At 51.7% G+C, this 17,123-nt stretch overlaps 1 protein-coding gene across 2 annotated transcripts in view; it reads right to left on the bottom strand.

Annotated features, from left to right (window-relative positions):
- The window catches only part of Med27 (mediator complex subunit 27), a 177,058-nt gene that overhangs the window by 9,623 nt on the left and 150,312 nt on the right, over positions 1–17,123 (bottom strand). The window contains exons 5-6 of one of the 2 annotated variants that reach the window (XM_052182015.1): positions 16,145–16,252; positions 6,833–6,874 (exon numbers count right to left, since the gene is read on the bottom strand). In XM_052182015.1, the coding sequence (XP_052037975.1) occupies positions 6,833–6,874; positions 16,145–16,252 (150 nt within the window). The remainder of the gene's footprint in view (positions 1–6,832; positions 6,875–16,144; positions 16,253–17,123) is intronic. The other variant, XM_052182016.1, reaches the window with a different exon arrangement.

Raw genomic sequence — 17,123 nt, 5'->3', positions numbered from 1 at the left:
GCAGCAGCAGCAGCAATACCACATCCTTGGCAGGAAAGCTTAGTACCAAGCCCCTCCCCATGGTGATCTTCACAACACACACCCCACAAAGGAGGCGTGATCTGTCCCACCTTTGTGCAGAGGAAGCAGCTAAACCTACACAGGACAAACTCTTGGCGGGAGGTCCACAGCACTGCCCGTGCTCTCAACTCCACAGTCCACTGTGGAGAGGAGCCGGGAGCCCTGTGCAAGGGAAACTGGACAACAGGGCGCAGAGGAGATGGAGGGGGCCTTCCTCAGGAGGAAAGGTCACTTTGGAGGCAGAGTAGGGATCACTTGTCCCCGAAGGTTACTTTATATGCTATGTCCTACCCATGATATCAGCTGCCCTCACAGCATGCTCTCTCTAACACAGAAGAGCAAGCTGAAGAGGCACGGCCAGGATCTGACCATCTGCAGATGGCTCTGGCTGGGACAGTCACTACAGGGAGCATGATGGGCAGCAGCCCTTGTTGCATGTGGACCAGCCGTGCTGGCAGCTGGAGCTGTGGGATGGGGGCAGGGGTCCAGGAGTGGGAGGTACCAGTCTTCCCAGAAGCACCTGTCAGATCTGATGGCCTGTCCAGTGTCCCTTCCCTCCAGGAAGAAGGGGACAATTGAGATGATGAACGGTTGCCCTGTGACCCCTCTAATGGCAGAAATCCACAAACCACTTCTGAGGTAACTCAGAACATCAAAGAGGCCACTGGGCTGGCTGGACCTCCCTGCGTCTGTTTGCTACACACGGCTGGGTGCATGTGAGTACTTGAGCTGTGACCACATTGTGCCCAATAGGGAGCCTGAAGGAAAGGGGCACAGGCCCATTAAAGGCAAACAGATGAGGAAACCCGCCCTGGGAAGAGGGGTGTGGAGCAGCCATAGGGAGGGTGGTGGCTGGGGCTCTGGGCAGCCAGTGCAGGCCCAGCACCTCGACCTCTCTCCCTTGGCTCCCAGGCTGAGGTGGATGGTTAGCTAGCCGATCAGCGTAGACCAGCTGGTGGCTGAGGGCACAGCATCCGCTATGATGACTAAGGGGTCTTCTGCCTCTCTTTCCCCCAATTCAACAGCCTGCTCCCAGCCAAGCACACACCTTCCTCCTGTGTGCCATCATCAGGAACCTGCCCATCCTCATGAAGCTGTTCATCTGTCTGGGTACTTGTGAAAGCGGTCCCCTAGCTCTGCCTATTTGGGACACAGTTGTGAGGGTCCCTTTCTGGTACAAGGGCTGGGTAGGGTGTGGCCTGGGTAGGGTGTGGCCTGAGAGTCTCACCACAGTTTCTGCCTCTCTGGGCTTCCAGATGTGGCATCCTAACCAGGGGCTTGGTTAAGCTATTTTTTTCTGAAGAGAAATGTAGGAGGTTGGCAGGGGGACTCAGAGACTAGTTAGTAAGCCCTCTGGATGATGTGAGGTAGCACACAGGGGCCTGTGCTCAGGTCACGCCGAGATCAGTTTCAAGAGAGGAGGAGGTCTCTTGTCCTCTGAAGTTTTCTGTGTTGGGATGGTTACCTTTTGAGAACTTGGAGCTAGCTAGCACACACTGGAAATGAGGGTACTGTGGGAAGTACTGAGTCACACAGGGCTCAGAGCACACGGCCTCCTTCTAGAGCGCCAGTCTCCTGGGCTGACTCTGCCCGCCCTCCTGCAAAGCGCCTGATGGGTACTCAAGGGCATCTCTGCAGAGACCATTCCCAGGAAAGGCCCTGCCTTTCACATCAAAGACTGGCCGAGTGAACAAGGAGGCAAGGAGGGCAGTGGTACCCACCCACGGGTACCCCAGTTGTCTGCTGGTGCAGGACGTGGTGGGCTCTGCACCCGTCTGCTGCCTGTGGAGCAATGGCTGCGGCTAAGGCCAATGGCCTCAGAGGGTTCCATTCCCAGTCCCCACCCCCAGGAGCGGACTCTGGCTCCTTAGAGACTTCTACGCCCCACCCTGCCTGTGTCTCTGTGCTCTCCCCCTTCTCTAGCCTCTGCAAGGACTTCATGTAGCAAGTGGAGTGCCTGCAGACCAGCTCTCAGTCCCCGCACACGCTGGGGAAATGCACACTGTTTTGAAATGAGGGGGGTTAAAGGTCAGAACAGTGAGCGCCCAGCAGAGTTTAAATGGCAGGAAAATGCGAGCTTGCTGAAGCCTCTGCTGGCTCTGTGGCTCTGGCCTTTCAGAGGGTCCCTTATTTCTATATTTCATTCTCTGAATCCACACTGCTGGAAACTCACTGGCTATAAAAAGCCGCTTCGCCCTAGGATGAAGTGCATGGCGCCTCTGGGGCAGTGCAGTAAATGACAGGCACCTGTTGGCAGTCACAGCCTCACAGCAAGCTGTCCCCCAAGCAGCCTCTGCCTTGCACTTGGGTACTGAGGCTAATGAGCAAGTCAGACAAAGGCTTGCTGACAGTCAGTGTCCTCAGACAAAAGGCAGGCATTTCCCTCCTCAGGGGCTAAGGCTATGACTGAGGGACTTGAGCACAGGCCTCTGGACAATGTAATAGTGGCCTGCCCGCCACTGCCCTAGCTCCTGAAGTAAAAAGACATGGGTAAGTTTGCTTTGGCTCTATAAGGCACCAGTCCCTGTCTATCCAGAGAGCTGGGGGGAGGGGGGGCTTCCTGCCTTCCTAAGGGCACCTGAAGCAAAACAATGGGCCAGGAAAGGGAAGTGGGTGGTGGGGGCGGGGTTCAAGCTCCTTCAATGGCCAGGGAGTCAGCTCAGAAGTGGGTGTACTAATGCAGTCTACTCTGAGGTCAAGCTCTTCAGGAAGTGTGCGATTCTGTCCCCTCACGCAGGGGACAGAACCTCCGTGTGACAGTGAGCCGCCCTCCTGACCCAGGGAACTGCCCTGGGCTGACAGGGGCAGGAGAGCCTCATGTGCTCTGCCAGCATTCACTATCAGCAGCGTCAATAAGCACACACACCCACACCATGCCACATTGATGTGGGGGACAGGAAAACAGAAGTGAGAAAGGGCAGGTCCTAGAAAGCAAAGCTTAGAAGGGCTGCCAGCCAGCCAGCCTGTGATCTGGGGCTTTGAGTCCCAACACTAACCATCACTCAGAAGGCTGGGCAGGACAGTCTAGCCTTGCACGGAGTGGCCCCAGCTCTGGGGCCTATGAGCTGACTGTGGGAAGGGAATGCACTTTCTTCCTGCCACCAGCCCCGTCTGCAAGCCTGGAGCACAGGCTCCCTGATGTGACATCACACCATACCCATTCCACAGAACGTGATTAGCAGAAGCTTTACTGAGAGGATTAAGCTGGATTCTGCAGTACATTATTTCCTCAGATACCCCTCCATCTGACAGCACAGGCAATCTCTGGCAGGAAGTCTTACTTGGCCCTGAGAGGAGACAGAGACCTCACCATTACCTGTCCCTCCTTCTCTGAGAACACTGACATCCGTGTAGTGGCAGTCTTTAGCCCAGGGTAGGACAGCACTGGAGATTAATCGTTTAGATATAATAGGGCAAGGGAGAGAGGACGAAGGACCCAAAGTGTCTGGGCACTGCTCCAGGTGGGTAAAGCACCACCATGTGGGTCAGTCCGTCCTCACTACTGCCAACAGCCCAGGGAGACTGGCGGGTGGTCACGTATCTCTCCAACTGTCCATCTTAGACTCTACTGCTGTGTGTGTCTGCACGCTCAGACAGACTGCATGGCAGGCTGTTTCCAGGGAGGAGTGGGTAAAAACATGGAAGCACAGTCTATGTCTGTGCTTCAGAAAATCCCCATTTCACACTCTGTCCCAGCCCCTAATAAGTTTCCCACATATGTTCAAAAAGGACTCCCACGGCAAGGCCACCTCACTCCCAGGGAGAGCTCACTACCAAAAAGCCAAGGTTGCCAGGCTGCAGGGCTTGAGAAATCCTGAGAGCCATTGTAGGGTCTGGAGAAGAAATTCATTATTATTGTGCCCTCTGTGGGCACAACAATAAAGGTTAAAGGAAAGACAAACACCAGTTTTAATGATGCTGATTCTTCTGGCAATGAGTGGTTTTCTTTCTTCTCTTTGCAGTCACAATAGAGGGAAATTTGTCAAGAACAACACCGAAAATACTAATGTTTATAGCTGAGGTGGCACCTGTGCTAGCCATGCCAGCCGTGCGAATATCTCCAGCTTGGTAGCTTAGCAAGCATGCAGAGCCTGCACAGGTCCCAGGCACTGAAGGCTGGGCGTGGCTTTCACAGCTCCTTCCATTCAGCCCTGGGCCAGGGAGCGAGGCTACTTCTCATTGTGTTTCTAGGGACAGTGAGGTGAAGGGATGCTAGCAGACTCCGGACAAGGATGTTTTCAGTTAGACAATGTTCGAAATGTTCTCGATTTGAAATATTTTGAGCTTTATGCAAGAACTGCACAGGTGGCCCAGACAGACCCTGTTATAACTACTTTCCTCAGCACTCTGACCAAAACTCAACAAGTGGAGAGATGGCTCATCTGGGCTCGGTCTGAGGGCACAGATCCACAGGGAAAGCAAGGCACAGCAGCAGGTGGCAGGAGCCACAGAGCGTGGGGGCACGGCCGGGACCCTGCACCACCTCACCCCTCCCCAAAGTACAAGGGAAGCACAAACCTAAACCTCAAGGCCTGCCCTTCAGCAGCCTACTTCCTCCAGGCTGGCCTGACCTCCCAAGTTTTATAATTTCTTGAAATTGTGCTACCATCTAGTTCAAACACATAACTTTATGGTACACAATTTACATTCAAGACATACTAATTAATGATCTTATTTAAGTCACCCTATTGGGGCACACACTTGGCCAGCTCCCTAACTCCACCTTACATGCCAACTGACCTACTCCTTTAGACCACTGATGACATCTTCTGAAGCCCTGATGCCTGTGACGGTTCATTTCTGTCAAATTAACTGGGTTTAGAGTTACCATGGAAACACACCTGTCTGTGTGTGTGTGTGTGTGTGTGTGTGAGAGAGAGAGAGAGAGAGAGAGAGAGAGAGAATGTGAGTATGTCTGTGTGAGTGAGTGCATCTACCCTGGATGTGGGCAGTACCATTCTGACTGGTGGGTCCCTTACTCAAGAGAAGGAGGAAGAGATCTGGGTACCAGCATCCTTTCCTCTGCTCTGAACTCCAACAGCCCTGCCTCTGATTTAGGCGCTGCTGGCTTTTCCGATGTAGGGCAAACCTTATTTCAGGGCAGACGCTTTATCTAAGGTGTGACAAGGTCAGGACTCCTGAATGCTCCTGTGCATGAGGCTCCCTCAGGCTGGGCCATGTGACTGTGGTCACAGTGATGTGATGACAGGGTAGCCACCATGGCCTCTGCTGACGGCATCCTGAGCCAGGTGTTTCTCTCATAGAGGTGAGATGTTGGTGATCTAGACAGAGGCTGGCGGGAAAAGCCAAGTTACCCAACTCCCAGGAACTGCTCACTTTAAAATGGCTCACTTTGTATTATGCAAATTCCACTTTAATTAGGAGAACAAAAAAAGCCTAAGCCTCCTGGCACACCTGGGATACAACTTGCTCAAGGAAGGACCTGGGCCAAGTGTCCCAGCTCTGAGTGTCCCTGGGGTATTGCTTACCAAACAGGGAACAGTATCCACATTCTGTCCCCAGCCTGGGACACTTGCCTGATCCCTCGTGGGATCCCCTCAGCACTCTGTCTGAAGGCCATCGCTCCTCTGGCCGTCTCAGCCCCTGGACAGCCTGTCTACTCGTGTTATCTTCCTGGTATTCCTGGACCCAGCCCAGGGCCTGGCAACAGTAAAGAGTACTGCAGAGAGCCACTGCTGTCCTTGTCAAGAGAACAGATTAGGTGGCAACTGTCGGGCCAGTCCAGAGCACAGGGGACAGGGCTGCTGCCTGCGAGGGAGCTGGCCCAGGTGCTCTGGGGTATGCAGTGACCCCACACACGCAGTGGGGCCATGCTACTGCTGTGTTAGGAGCTTCACCCTCCCAGAGCTGAGGAACTGATTTCTCACATAATTTTAAACATTTAATTTTTTTATGGGTATGGGTGTTTTGTTTGCATGTATGCCTGTGTACCATGTGTACACACCCGATCATCCAGGCACTGGAGTTAGAGTTTGTAAGCTGTTTATATGTAACCCAGGTCCTCTGGAAGAGCAACAAGCCTTCTCAGCTGCTAAACTGCCTCTCCAGCCCCATCTCTCAGTTTTCTTAACAGTTCTTTATGGCTTTTCAGAGCCATATAAAGAGGCAAACAAGCAGTCATGGAGGCAGGAGGCAGAGTGGAGCTCGGTTGAGCCGGCCTGCTTTTCTCAGCCCATCTCCATGCCCATGGGCCAAACACAAGGTCTGAGAAACTGCATTTCAAGACCTAGTAGAGCTTGGCATCATCTGAACTTTTTTTTTTTTTTAACCTTGCTGTAGTTTATACTATACACAGTGAGTCCCCATGAGCATATAATCATCTGGGCTCTGATTCTATAACTATCACTATTCCTTCAGAAATAAAGTATGTCCACCACTCCAACACACCTCCCCGGCTCCACCCATCCCTAAACTACCTGCTTTCCTGTGTCATAGAAATGCATGTCAGGTTCCCCTCAACTCCCACTCTTGTAGCTCAGGGAGTGAGAACCTGTGCAGGAGAGGGCAGCCTCGGGCTTCGGGTCTCCTGCTTTCACCTTCTAAGTGCTGGGATTCTAGGTGCGCATTACCATGTCAACAGAACCCAGGGCTTTGTGCACTCTAGACAAGCACTCAGCCTTGAAGGAGTCACAGCCCCAACCTTTCTTTTTCCCCTTCACTTTCTATAAAGCCTCCGAGCTGGGAAAGTTTATACCCAAAGGCATTTGTAGTTCGCCCGTATCTCCTGAGTAAGATACAGAGGAACGCTTACCTTCTGGAATACTTGATAGTTGGATTTGGACCATATGTCTAGCTGTTGTGGAGAGAGAAGAATCAGCATCAGTTTTAGTCAACCCAAAGAAACCAGTGACAGAGAGGGCCCCGGTGGCAAAGGCCTGCTGTGACCTGCCTAAGTTTTTATTTTAACCAACTTCCAGGTGACTTGAGAAATGGAATGAAGGGCTCTGTGGTCATCCCCCTCCAGTGCCATGGGCCTCAGCCCCTGCCCACTGTAGACCCCGATTCTCCCCAAGGTTCTCCTGCTTTCACCTTCTAAGTGCTGGGATTCTAGGTGCGCATTACCATGTCAACAGAACCCAGGGCTTTGTACACTGGACCCCTGAAGTGCCGAAGCACCTGACGCTCTCTGCCTGGAGCGTCCTACACACAAGCTTGCACATGGCTCCTCCTCCCTCAGCCTCAATGTCACCACAGTCAGAACAGCTTTCCACAGTCACCAGTCAGAACATTCTTCCCCACACCCACTTCCTTCCTTTTTGAGAAGTTAGTTTTTCTAACAATAAAGACCACCCTGTGGGCAGAAGTGTTGGGCCACTGCTGGGTAGAGCGAACGGTAGTGTGAGGACAGTCCTCCACTCGAGGGTCTCAGCAGGCCCTCCACGCGCCTTCATTTAGTCTCCAGGATGACCTTGGCTTTACAGATGAAGAGGGAGTTCACCTCTCACAGAAGGCATGGCAATGTCACCTGGCTGCTCAAGCCCGGGTGGCACTGGCAGCCCCTGGGGAGGTTTTCGGTATTTTTATTTATTCTCTCAAAATTGCGTCCCTGACTGTTTCCCCTCCCCCATTCCTCCCAGTTCCCCACCCCCACCTCCCCTCTCCCCAGATCCACTCCTTCTCTGTTTTTCTTCAGAAAAGAGTAGGCCTTCCAGGGCTACGGACCAAACACAGCATAACAAGTTCATACGACACAAACCCTCATACTGAGACTAGACAAGGCAGCCAGGAGGAGGAAAAGGGTCCCAAGGGCAGGCCAGCATCAGAGACACCAGCACGCCACTGCCAGGCAGCTCTGTGTTTTAAGTTACACATTCATTGCTCTTGCATCTGGCTGAGTCTGGGGGCTGGAGCTGCTTGTGAGGCAGCTGCTTATCTGTTTTTCAGTAGCACCCTAGAATGTTCTGGAACTAGCTGGCTGCAGAGGCCCTGATCTAAGGAGACTGAATTGCACACACAGGAAGCAAGAGGTCCCAGATGAGATGTGGGTGGAGCTCAGGGGAACCAGTCCAGTCCCCGGCCCCACTGGGGTCTCATGCACAGTACCTCAGTGTAACTGCTTCCCACACTGCATGGCAACTATACAAATCTGGCTGCATATTTCAAGACTTCAGAACAAATGATGAATGGCAAACCCAGAATTCCTCTAAGACAGAGACTGCAAGGGCTGGGCTGCCACTCACAGGTAATGACAAGTGAGGAAGTCTTCTGTGTCCCAGAGCTGCTAGACAGGTGACTTTAATATGAGGTCAGGAACTGAGCAAATTGAAACAGCCAGTGAATGGGCCTCCTGGTCCTGTCTCTGGGGTTGACTGGTGGTCAGACTGCAAGACTGACCTGGGGCAGCTCAGGCCTATGTGCTGTCACATTGATCTGCTGCAGCAGGGTGCAGGGGAAGTGGCTGCATGGGGACATGCCTCTGAGCCACAGGAAGTGAGTGTGACACTTCAGAGTCCTTGCTGTGCTGAGGAAACACCAAAACATGGCTCTCTGAAGAGTCCTTGGAAACTGGAAGCTGGGTTGCACCCTGGCACGCATTCCTCTGTCCAGCTCCTTTTCGCTTGTGATTGGTTTCTTGTTAAGTCTCAGGCACCTGACCACCGTACATGCTGAAGGGCAGAGTGACTGTCGGGGTTCCCTGCAGGATGGCTGGGCTCTGGCTGTGGAGGGCAGAGGAACAGCCCAGCTCTAGAGCTGACAGGTAACGTGGATCTTTGAGTACACACCCGTACTGGGAAAATGTACCCTACCACCCATGCTATATCCCTCCTGCTATATTGCCTCGACCTCCTAATAGCATGTCCCCAATGCCAAATTGCCACTAGAGAGGCATATCAAATATCAAATGTCAGTCTCTGTCTCCTTTAAACCAATGGACCAGGAAAAGAATCTGAAACATCTTCAGGCATTAGAGGCTAACAAGTATTAGGGCAACTGACAAAAACAGTTGTTTCTGTGGAAAATGGCGGCTGCTATGCCTAATGACCCCAGGGTCCACACGGTGAAGGAGAGAATGGATTCCTGCAAACTGCCCTCTCACCTCTGAATGCAGACGTTTACAGACAAAATAAATAAAAATAAAAGAATGCACACATCTAGTTCCCCACATTCTCTATTCTGATCCTAGCCAGCCTGTGTGGGTGGAGTCAGGCTTGGTGACCCAGGGTTTAAGGAATGCAGCATTTAAAGACTGCCCAGGGACCAGGGGAGGGGTGGGGGTGGGGGTGGGGGAAGGGATGGGAAAAACTTTGCATGCCTTAGTTCTCCCCAGATCTCGATGCCCGGACTTTAATTCAATGTTTCAGGAAGAGACGCATCCATTTTGGAACTCGGAAGCAACTTCTTTCTCTCCTTTCCAGCCAGCACTGTTGACATCTCCTGCCTGTTCACACCACACATAGCACTCTGCCACAAGGATACCAGCCACAAAGACACGGAGATGGGAGTTGCGCACACTCAAAGTTGCAGACTTTACTTAAACAATCATCTTAGGAGACCTTCAATATCTACAAAATCTACCAAAAAACAAAACAAAACACCCAAACGACCTCTAGAGAAAAGATCAGATACTTCATTAAGAATGAACTCTGCAAACTAACTGGATATTCAATACCCTCCTTGCCTATTCATTGTGCAGCCTTTTCAGCAGTTTTAAACAAGTCCTTCAGAATGCTAGAGGAAGATTCTACCATCTGGAACAGCTAGGCCCTGGACAATACAGTCCATCAACCTGGCACACACGGCTGAGAAAGGGACTCAGTAACAATGGGCCTCCTTTTTGCTCTGAACCTGAGTCAGGTGCATATACTTGATCTTTTGCTAGGTTTATACTAGAGAAAGCCCTTTAAATGCGTTCTGGAGCCTATGCTCTGTCTCTCTTTAGGGCCAGGAAGGGCTCAGAAATTTGTTTCAGGAATCCCAGGCTGAGCTCAGTGAACATTTATTAGTTCTCGCTTATTTGATGCAAAGGCAAGCATTGTTAACAGTTTTTTTTTTTCTAGTTGCAATATTAAAAAGGGAACATTCTGGAAGCTGCAAACCTTCAGTGAGCAAGACATTATTTGGAACTGGGATGTCAGGAAGGGAGTGAACCTCCCCTCAGAACACTGGACCGTGTTTGAAGGATTTGCAAGGGTCAAGTGAGCTGCCTGTGGAGCCTAGTGGATGAAGCTGTAGTCCCAGAGGCAGCTAAGGGTGCGATGGTAGAGTGTGCTCAGGTAGGGGCAGGGGCTATTTGCAGGGGAGTGAAATGCAACCCTGCAGATGAGTGGGGTGCTCATATCTGTCCTTAGGATAAGACACTAAGATGTCAAAACAAAAAACAAAACAAACCCCAAAGCCCACTAAAAGCATGGTCAGACACCAAAGGCAAGGTCGCCCTGTCCTTGCTGATCTCCTACTTCTGCTGTGGCCGACAGGATCTCCTTCCAGTACTGATGCACAAATAAGGAAACTGAGGCACAGAGAGTATCACGGCTAAGGAGTGGGGAGTCTGGGAGCAGACCTGTTTCCAGAGGCCCAGGGCCTCTCTATTCAGCCCCCCCCCCTTACAATGTCACTGCCCCACCTCTCTGGGGTGCTCCTACAGAGTTCAGTCTCACAAACCCATGCCAGGCCTGCCGCTCCGCCAATCACTGCTGCTAACATTCATTTAGTAGTACGCGAAAGTGCTGGCAGCTTATCAGAAAGTTATCAATTCTTTATTTCATTTCAAAAGGCAGCGCACACAGAGAATTTGAAATGATCTAAAATGGACAGACACTTCCAAACGAAGTCCCTGAGCCACAGTGGGCCTCAGCCTCTAAAGGGAACCTTTAAAGGGATCTCTGACCTGCAAGACAGACATGTCCATCTGGATTAGGGATACAACTGGGCACTGGTGAGGGATTTCTCTGTAGCTGCCCAAGGTTTCAGTGCCATGAAAAACTTGTGTGTGGTCATCTTCTTAGGTGCGCCCACCCTCCCAGAGGAAGAGAGGAAGAGAGGAAGAGAGGAAGAGAGGAAGAGAGGAAGAGAGGAAGAGAGGAAGAGAGGAAGAGAGGAAGAGGGAAGCACGCCTCCCAGGAGAGCCGTGCTACACCTCTATTATTCTTTAACTTTCCCTTTCAATCAGGACATGCAGCTGTTACCAGGAAATTGCTGAACGCACAGCTTTGGGTGCCCGCTGTACGGAGCCGGCTGGATTCATCCCCTTTCCCAGCTCTCACCCTTTTCCCCACAAGTAACAAGAGGCCATTTTTCTGAAGGTCGTCTGAACAATTTCAAAGGCTATAACAAATCAAAATGTTCCCTGCATCTAATATCAAACGGGGCTGATGCCAACACTTATTAGAGAAATCAGATTCAAGCTTCCCCCAACCCCCTCGACCCAAACACACACACATATCCAACTTTGAAGTGGGAAGAATGCAGGATCAGAAATTACCCTGGAGACAGCTCTGGCTGTCTTTGAAGGTTCCCTTTGATACCGCCATTTCTTCTCCTCTCTTATGCTAGAAGGCTAAAAGCTGCCTTTTTTTATTGATATGGGGTAATTAATGAAGCTATAGCATTAACATAACCTAAATCCCCTAATAAGATAAATTCAACGGAGACACTTCTATTTTTCCATCTGTTCAGCCTGACTGATATAAAATCAGGACAATGGCCAGGTGTTCCCACACCCTGCCTGTTAACATGCTGAGTCACGGCCCTGCTCCCTGATTGCTGCCAAGAGAGGTCGGTAAGTCTGAACAGCAGTTTTATTCTTAGAGGAATGAGGGTACCTGTGCTTGATATCAAAAATATGCATCATGGGTAGAGACAGGGAGGGCATCAAGGTAGTGACTGTTACAGCAAGGTGCAAGCTAGCAGTGTGTGGGTCAGATGTTGGTGGGAAAAGCTGGCTGGAAACTGGGTGGGGGGAGGGGCTGGCTGGTCACCACCTCAGCACTAAAGACACTGTGTTGGGGACCAGTGGGGGAAAGGGGGTGGACAACCACATAGGGCAAGAGGTTAAGGCCATGGGAGGCTTTATGAGTCAATCCAGTGAACCCCAAGTTGAGGAACAAGCAGGACAAGTCCTAAGCCCAGGACACAGCTGAACACATGCAGGCCTACAACTTGCCAACAGCAGAACTGCCGGGGGTTCTGTCCGCGGACCAGACCCTGAGCTCTAATGCTGTTTTCCAAATCTGACACTGTGTGACACAGTGTGCCCACTGCAGGCTCAACACTCAGAACCGGGCATTTGCAGTGTCTTCTATTCTGTAAGATGCTTAAGAAACTGGCACTAATGAAACGGTGAGGAGCAGTCAGCCTCAGGGCGGCCCACAAAAAGCTTCTCTACCACTTGAGGCCTGGCTCTGCCAGGCTTGCCTGGTCTTGTTTTGAAGTCCCTACCTGCTACATGGGTCCACGTACATAGGTGCAAAAGGGATCAGGAGGTGCCTGCCTGTAATGGGCACAGTAAAATATCGCCCTGTAGACATGTAAAACCAGCTCAGGGAGGACCCCGCTACACCCAAGGCTGCTGCTAACCTGAGAACCAGCACCCAATGACATGACTCACTCAGGATAACCAGACACAGTCCTAGAATCCCATGATGCCAACTGTGCTCTGCTCTGCACATCTGGAGAGACAACATTGATCTGCCCTGCGGCTGGACAGTTTCCCCCAGGATCCTGACTTGGATCAGAGACTTCTGTTAGAAACCAGATGTGATCCTCAGCTAAGACATGTCACACGGGTGAGCAGCCTTGGGGAGATAGGCTTCCGGCCATACTCAGACACTCTAGCGTGGACCTCGTGTAATGGTCCTCAGCATGCTATGACTTCTGTTACACCAGCAGCAGGCTCTGCCTCCTTGCTCGAGACAGTGCCCCACCACGCTCTGAGACAAGCCACCCTCAAAACCAGATTCCCTCAAAATGCCCACTTTCTGCTGCAGTGGAGAAAGCAATCTTTCAGGAGGAAGGCTGTGTATCTGGCTCATGTGTCCCTTTAGTCTGATCATTTATGATTCTAATGCCTGCTGCTTCCTGACTCCTTAGGTTTCCATTTCAGCTAAGCAGTTTTGCCTCTCAGGCAGGCCATCCCATCAGCCTCTCTCCCACACACAACAGTGCTTCCGGGCTGTTGCAGGCACTAAGGTCTACCCTTAGGAGGTTCCAGCCTCCCGTTCTGTTACCATGAGTCAGTCTGAGAGTAGTTTCTAAGGCAAAGTATGGCCAAAAGGACAGGCTGAGCACTGGAAATGCAAGAGAGGAGTTGCTCCCAGAGTCAGCTAAGTTAGTAACTGGCAGGAGGGAAGGGGGGGAGGGGAGAAGAGGGGAAGAGAGGGGGAGGAGGAGAGATGAGACCTGATCTGACTGCTACCCTTGTTAACTCGCGTGGAGGCTCCAGTGTCCCCACCCTCAGCCTGTGGATCGCTCTCCTCATAAACACCCGTGCATACACAGGGTTCTCTTGCTAGTCACTAGGGGTGGAGTAGGAGAGCAAGCTCCTAGGGAAAGTCAGACTAGGCAAATGTGAGTGACAGCTTGGCTGTCCTAGGGCCACGGTGGGCACCATGGCTGAGGAGTGGGCAGGTTACCTGCAGAGAATGGGGGCAGGTAGGCTCAGATCTTGCAAAGGTGTCTGGATTCCATTCCATAAGACAGATCTCAGAAGCATGTTGTACAAGCTGCTGATACAATATGCTCTGAGGACAAAATTGGGACCACAAAAGAACTTAGTGACCTTGTGAGGTTTAAGGCATTTGTAAGGCATATGCATAAACCAAAGGCTCTAAGAATGTCCAAACACACTTAGCTTGGCTGGGGTAGAGGGAGGGGATGGCTCAGGGGTGGAGGGAGCACTTGCTTAACTTGTGAGAGGCCCTGGGCTGTATCCTTGGGCTATAAAAGATAGAGGGGAATTATCTGTAACCCAAGGTTTCTTAAATCTGGGTGCATGGGCTGCTCTGGGCCTAAAACCCATTAATACCTACCTCTTGCTCTGGGGCGGCCACCCCAAGTACACTGGGACAGTGACTAGCAAGAGAACCCTGTGTATGCACGGGTGTTTATGAGGAGAGCGATCCACAGGCTGAGGGTGGGGACACTGGAGCCTCCACGCGAGTTAACAAGGGTAGCAGTCAGATCAGCAAAGCCAAGAATGATGATGCAGTGGGCGGACAGAGGGCCTGGGGTGTGGGGCAAAGTGCAGGACCTCAGAGAGCTGAGAGCCACACCTGCTGACAGCCCAGTCCTCAGAGGTGGCGGGGGAAGGTTGCGGCAGCTGGATGGTGGTATAGCTAGCCAAGACAGGGACACGAGGAATCCGAGACAGAGGGATGAAGCAGCCAGACAGAAGGAGTGATCTCTGTGTGGGCAACATGGCTGAGAACAGCTAAAGGGACTGAGCAGAGGAAGGAGAGAACCCCAGAAAAGAGGAGGCGAGGAAGAGCTGGGAAAGAAGAAAGCATGGCAGCAGCAGCCACCACAGTGGCCTTCAAGAGGGACGTGGTAGACAATTTTTTTTTGTCTTGGGTACAGCATAAAGTACCAGTGTTCCCCCATGGTAGAGTGTGGGTGTCCCTGTGTGTTACTGCGGATAGTTGGGGTCTGGTCACCAGAACCTCACAGCAGCGTGCCAGCCGGTGGATTCTCCACGCTGGTCTGAATTTGGAGTGTGTCTCATTGCATCCTGACTTGGTAGCTCCACAAGCCTGGTGCTAGTTAGATCCTTTCTTTGTTCTCACTCTCCAATCCCTGATGAAGGGAGCAGCAGCTGTTTCATACCAGGTGTGACTACAGCATCTTCAACCTGAAGCTTGAAAAGACCCAAGAGAAATGAACTTCTACGTGCTCGGCGGGGTCCAGTCTTCTGGGAGGTCTGCACTAAGCCTGCCTGCCTGGCTCCTAGAGTAGACCCGCAATCAGAAATCCCACTAGACCCAGGAGGAATTCAGAATCCCATGGAGGCCACACCCACCCAGACCGGCACACTCACTCTCCACTCTAGCTTGAAGGACAGTCTGATTTTTTTTTCAGAAAGAAAAAGGACATCTCCCAACAAATGATTTGCTATCAATCGGGAGAGCAACGCAAACCAGGTAAAGAACTTGGAAGAACAATGACTCCTCTGGCAACCGCGGTCTGTGGCACGTGGGGATGCAGGGTGCTTTGCTTAGCACCTTAGCACAGCACCAGAACACCTGTCACAGACAAAGCCACTTCTACCACCTGCTTTTCAGGAACTGTCTATTCTCATTATAATGTGGTCACTGAGTCGTAATCATTTGCTACCAAACACATTAAAATGTTAACATTTGAAATGAGGAAAGCAAAAGCTCCCAGGAGAGGGCTGGGGAGAGACACGGGGAGCTTGGGTGGGTCTGTGGGGCAGGTGCACATCACGCTTGGGAGCAGACACAAAGGAAGGCTGCCAGTTCTCATCAGTGTCCTCTGCTGCTTCCCACAGAGCCAGATGGAGAGTGCACACTCAAGAAACTACAGGTCCACCAGAGTGAACTTTCCAGGGAAGCCAACACCTGGGAAAGCGACTGCCTCCTCACCTCAGCCTTGGCCCTCACCACGTTTGGCTTTGGAGAATAAGTGTTCTGTGAGACAGATCACCTGAGGAAGAAGCTGCTTCTTCCTGCTGAGGTATTCAGTGTGTAGCTGAGATGTGACTTCCCAAGGGCCCATTCGTTGTGAGAGTCAAGGAGAGTGTCATTGGGTTGTGTCAAACTAACTTGAATCTTCCTCACAACTCTAAGAAAAGCAAAATGAGGAACCCTGGGCTATTGATGTGCTGGCTGACTTGAAAAAAAAATCTATTTCCTCAGAAGACATGTCTAATGAGGCAACTGGGGTCTAAGGTGCTCGATTAGAAATTCAAGTGAGGGCGCCGGGCTTGCCGCGAGCAGAGGTTTAAAACAGCAAGCGGAGAGAATGAAATAGTTTTTATCAAGGGTTCTTCTTCATGCTGACTAGTCTGGATCGCTCCAGTGCTGATTTGCTGGTTATGAGTATCACTCACCTGGAACTCTGTTCTGGGACAGAGTAAGGAAGAACCCCTCCCCGACTCCAGGCCACTCACCTTGCCGTCCTCGGTGTAGACGCTCTCATTATACCCCTTCACAATCGTGCGGTCGATGAACAGGCTCCTCATGACGACGATTACTTTCAACACCTTCCCCAAGGTCACCTGTCGAGACACGAGTGTACACACGTGAAGGCTCAGAGTCAACATGCAAATCACACAGAGCTGGGCAGGATGGTGGAGGCAGAGACCACCACTTATCTGTCCTCATTCTGAGTGAGGCGGCAGAGGACATGGTAGGAAGGCTGGGTGACAGACCTGGGCCTGGCCAACTCTGCTCTGCCACCTGCTTTGCCACTGTTGGGAGAGCGCCTGCTCCAGCACTTCCCAAGGCCAGGCTCCTCTGAGCTTGGTGAGCACACTGGTGTCCCGGCCTGCCGGCTGTGAGTAAAACACATGCAGCACAGTGCAGAGAGCAGAAGCAGGCGCCCAGCAGCCTTGCTGGGAGCGGAGAAACCACATCGAAGTGAACCCGAGGGGAAAGGAAGGTGGCTAGGTGCTACCCAGACCTGCGGCCATCCATATTCTCTGCACCCTGAACACAAAGAAAAACACCTAAAAAGGTTTCCACAGTGCCAGGGAAGATAGGCACTGCCATGTGGGGGCATATGGCTCTTCATAGGAACTGGAGTCATTCTGTGTTTCCTTAGAAGGCAGTGCCTGAGGTGCACACCTTCTGTATTCCAGGCCTGGCCCAGAGCTCACTGGAGGCCTGTGGTCTTGGATGTTCTGATGGGGCGAGAAAGCTCAGATTTGCTGAAAGGAAACCCTACTGGTCTAAGAAAACCTCAGCCTGGACAACAAGCCTAGCTCTTCCAGGCCAACTTGGTGCTAGCTCTAGAAAGATGACTTTTAAGCATCCCTTTCTTGTCTCCTTGTCCCCTGCAGCCTTCAGCCTCTCTGATGACTACCTTCTTGTTTCCTTGAGTAGTCCTAGGTGCTGGTGAGCATCCTGCTCCTGGCTTTTTACTGGTGC

Source organism: Apodemus sylvaticus, chromosome 5 (genome assembly GCF_947179515.1).
Source record: "Apodemus sylvaticus chromosome 5, mApoSyl1.1, whole genome shotgun sequence".
Classification (NCBI taxonomy): Eukaryota; Metazoa; Chordata; class Mammalia; order Rodentia; family Muridae; genus Apodemus; species Apodemus sylvaticus.
The sequence above is the reverse complement of the archived record's forward strand: the minus strand, read 5'-3'. Positions and strand labels throughout refer to the sequence as shown.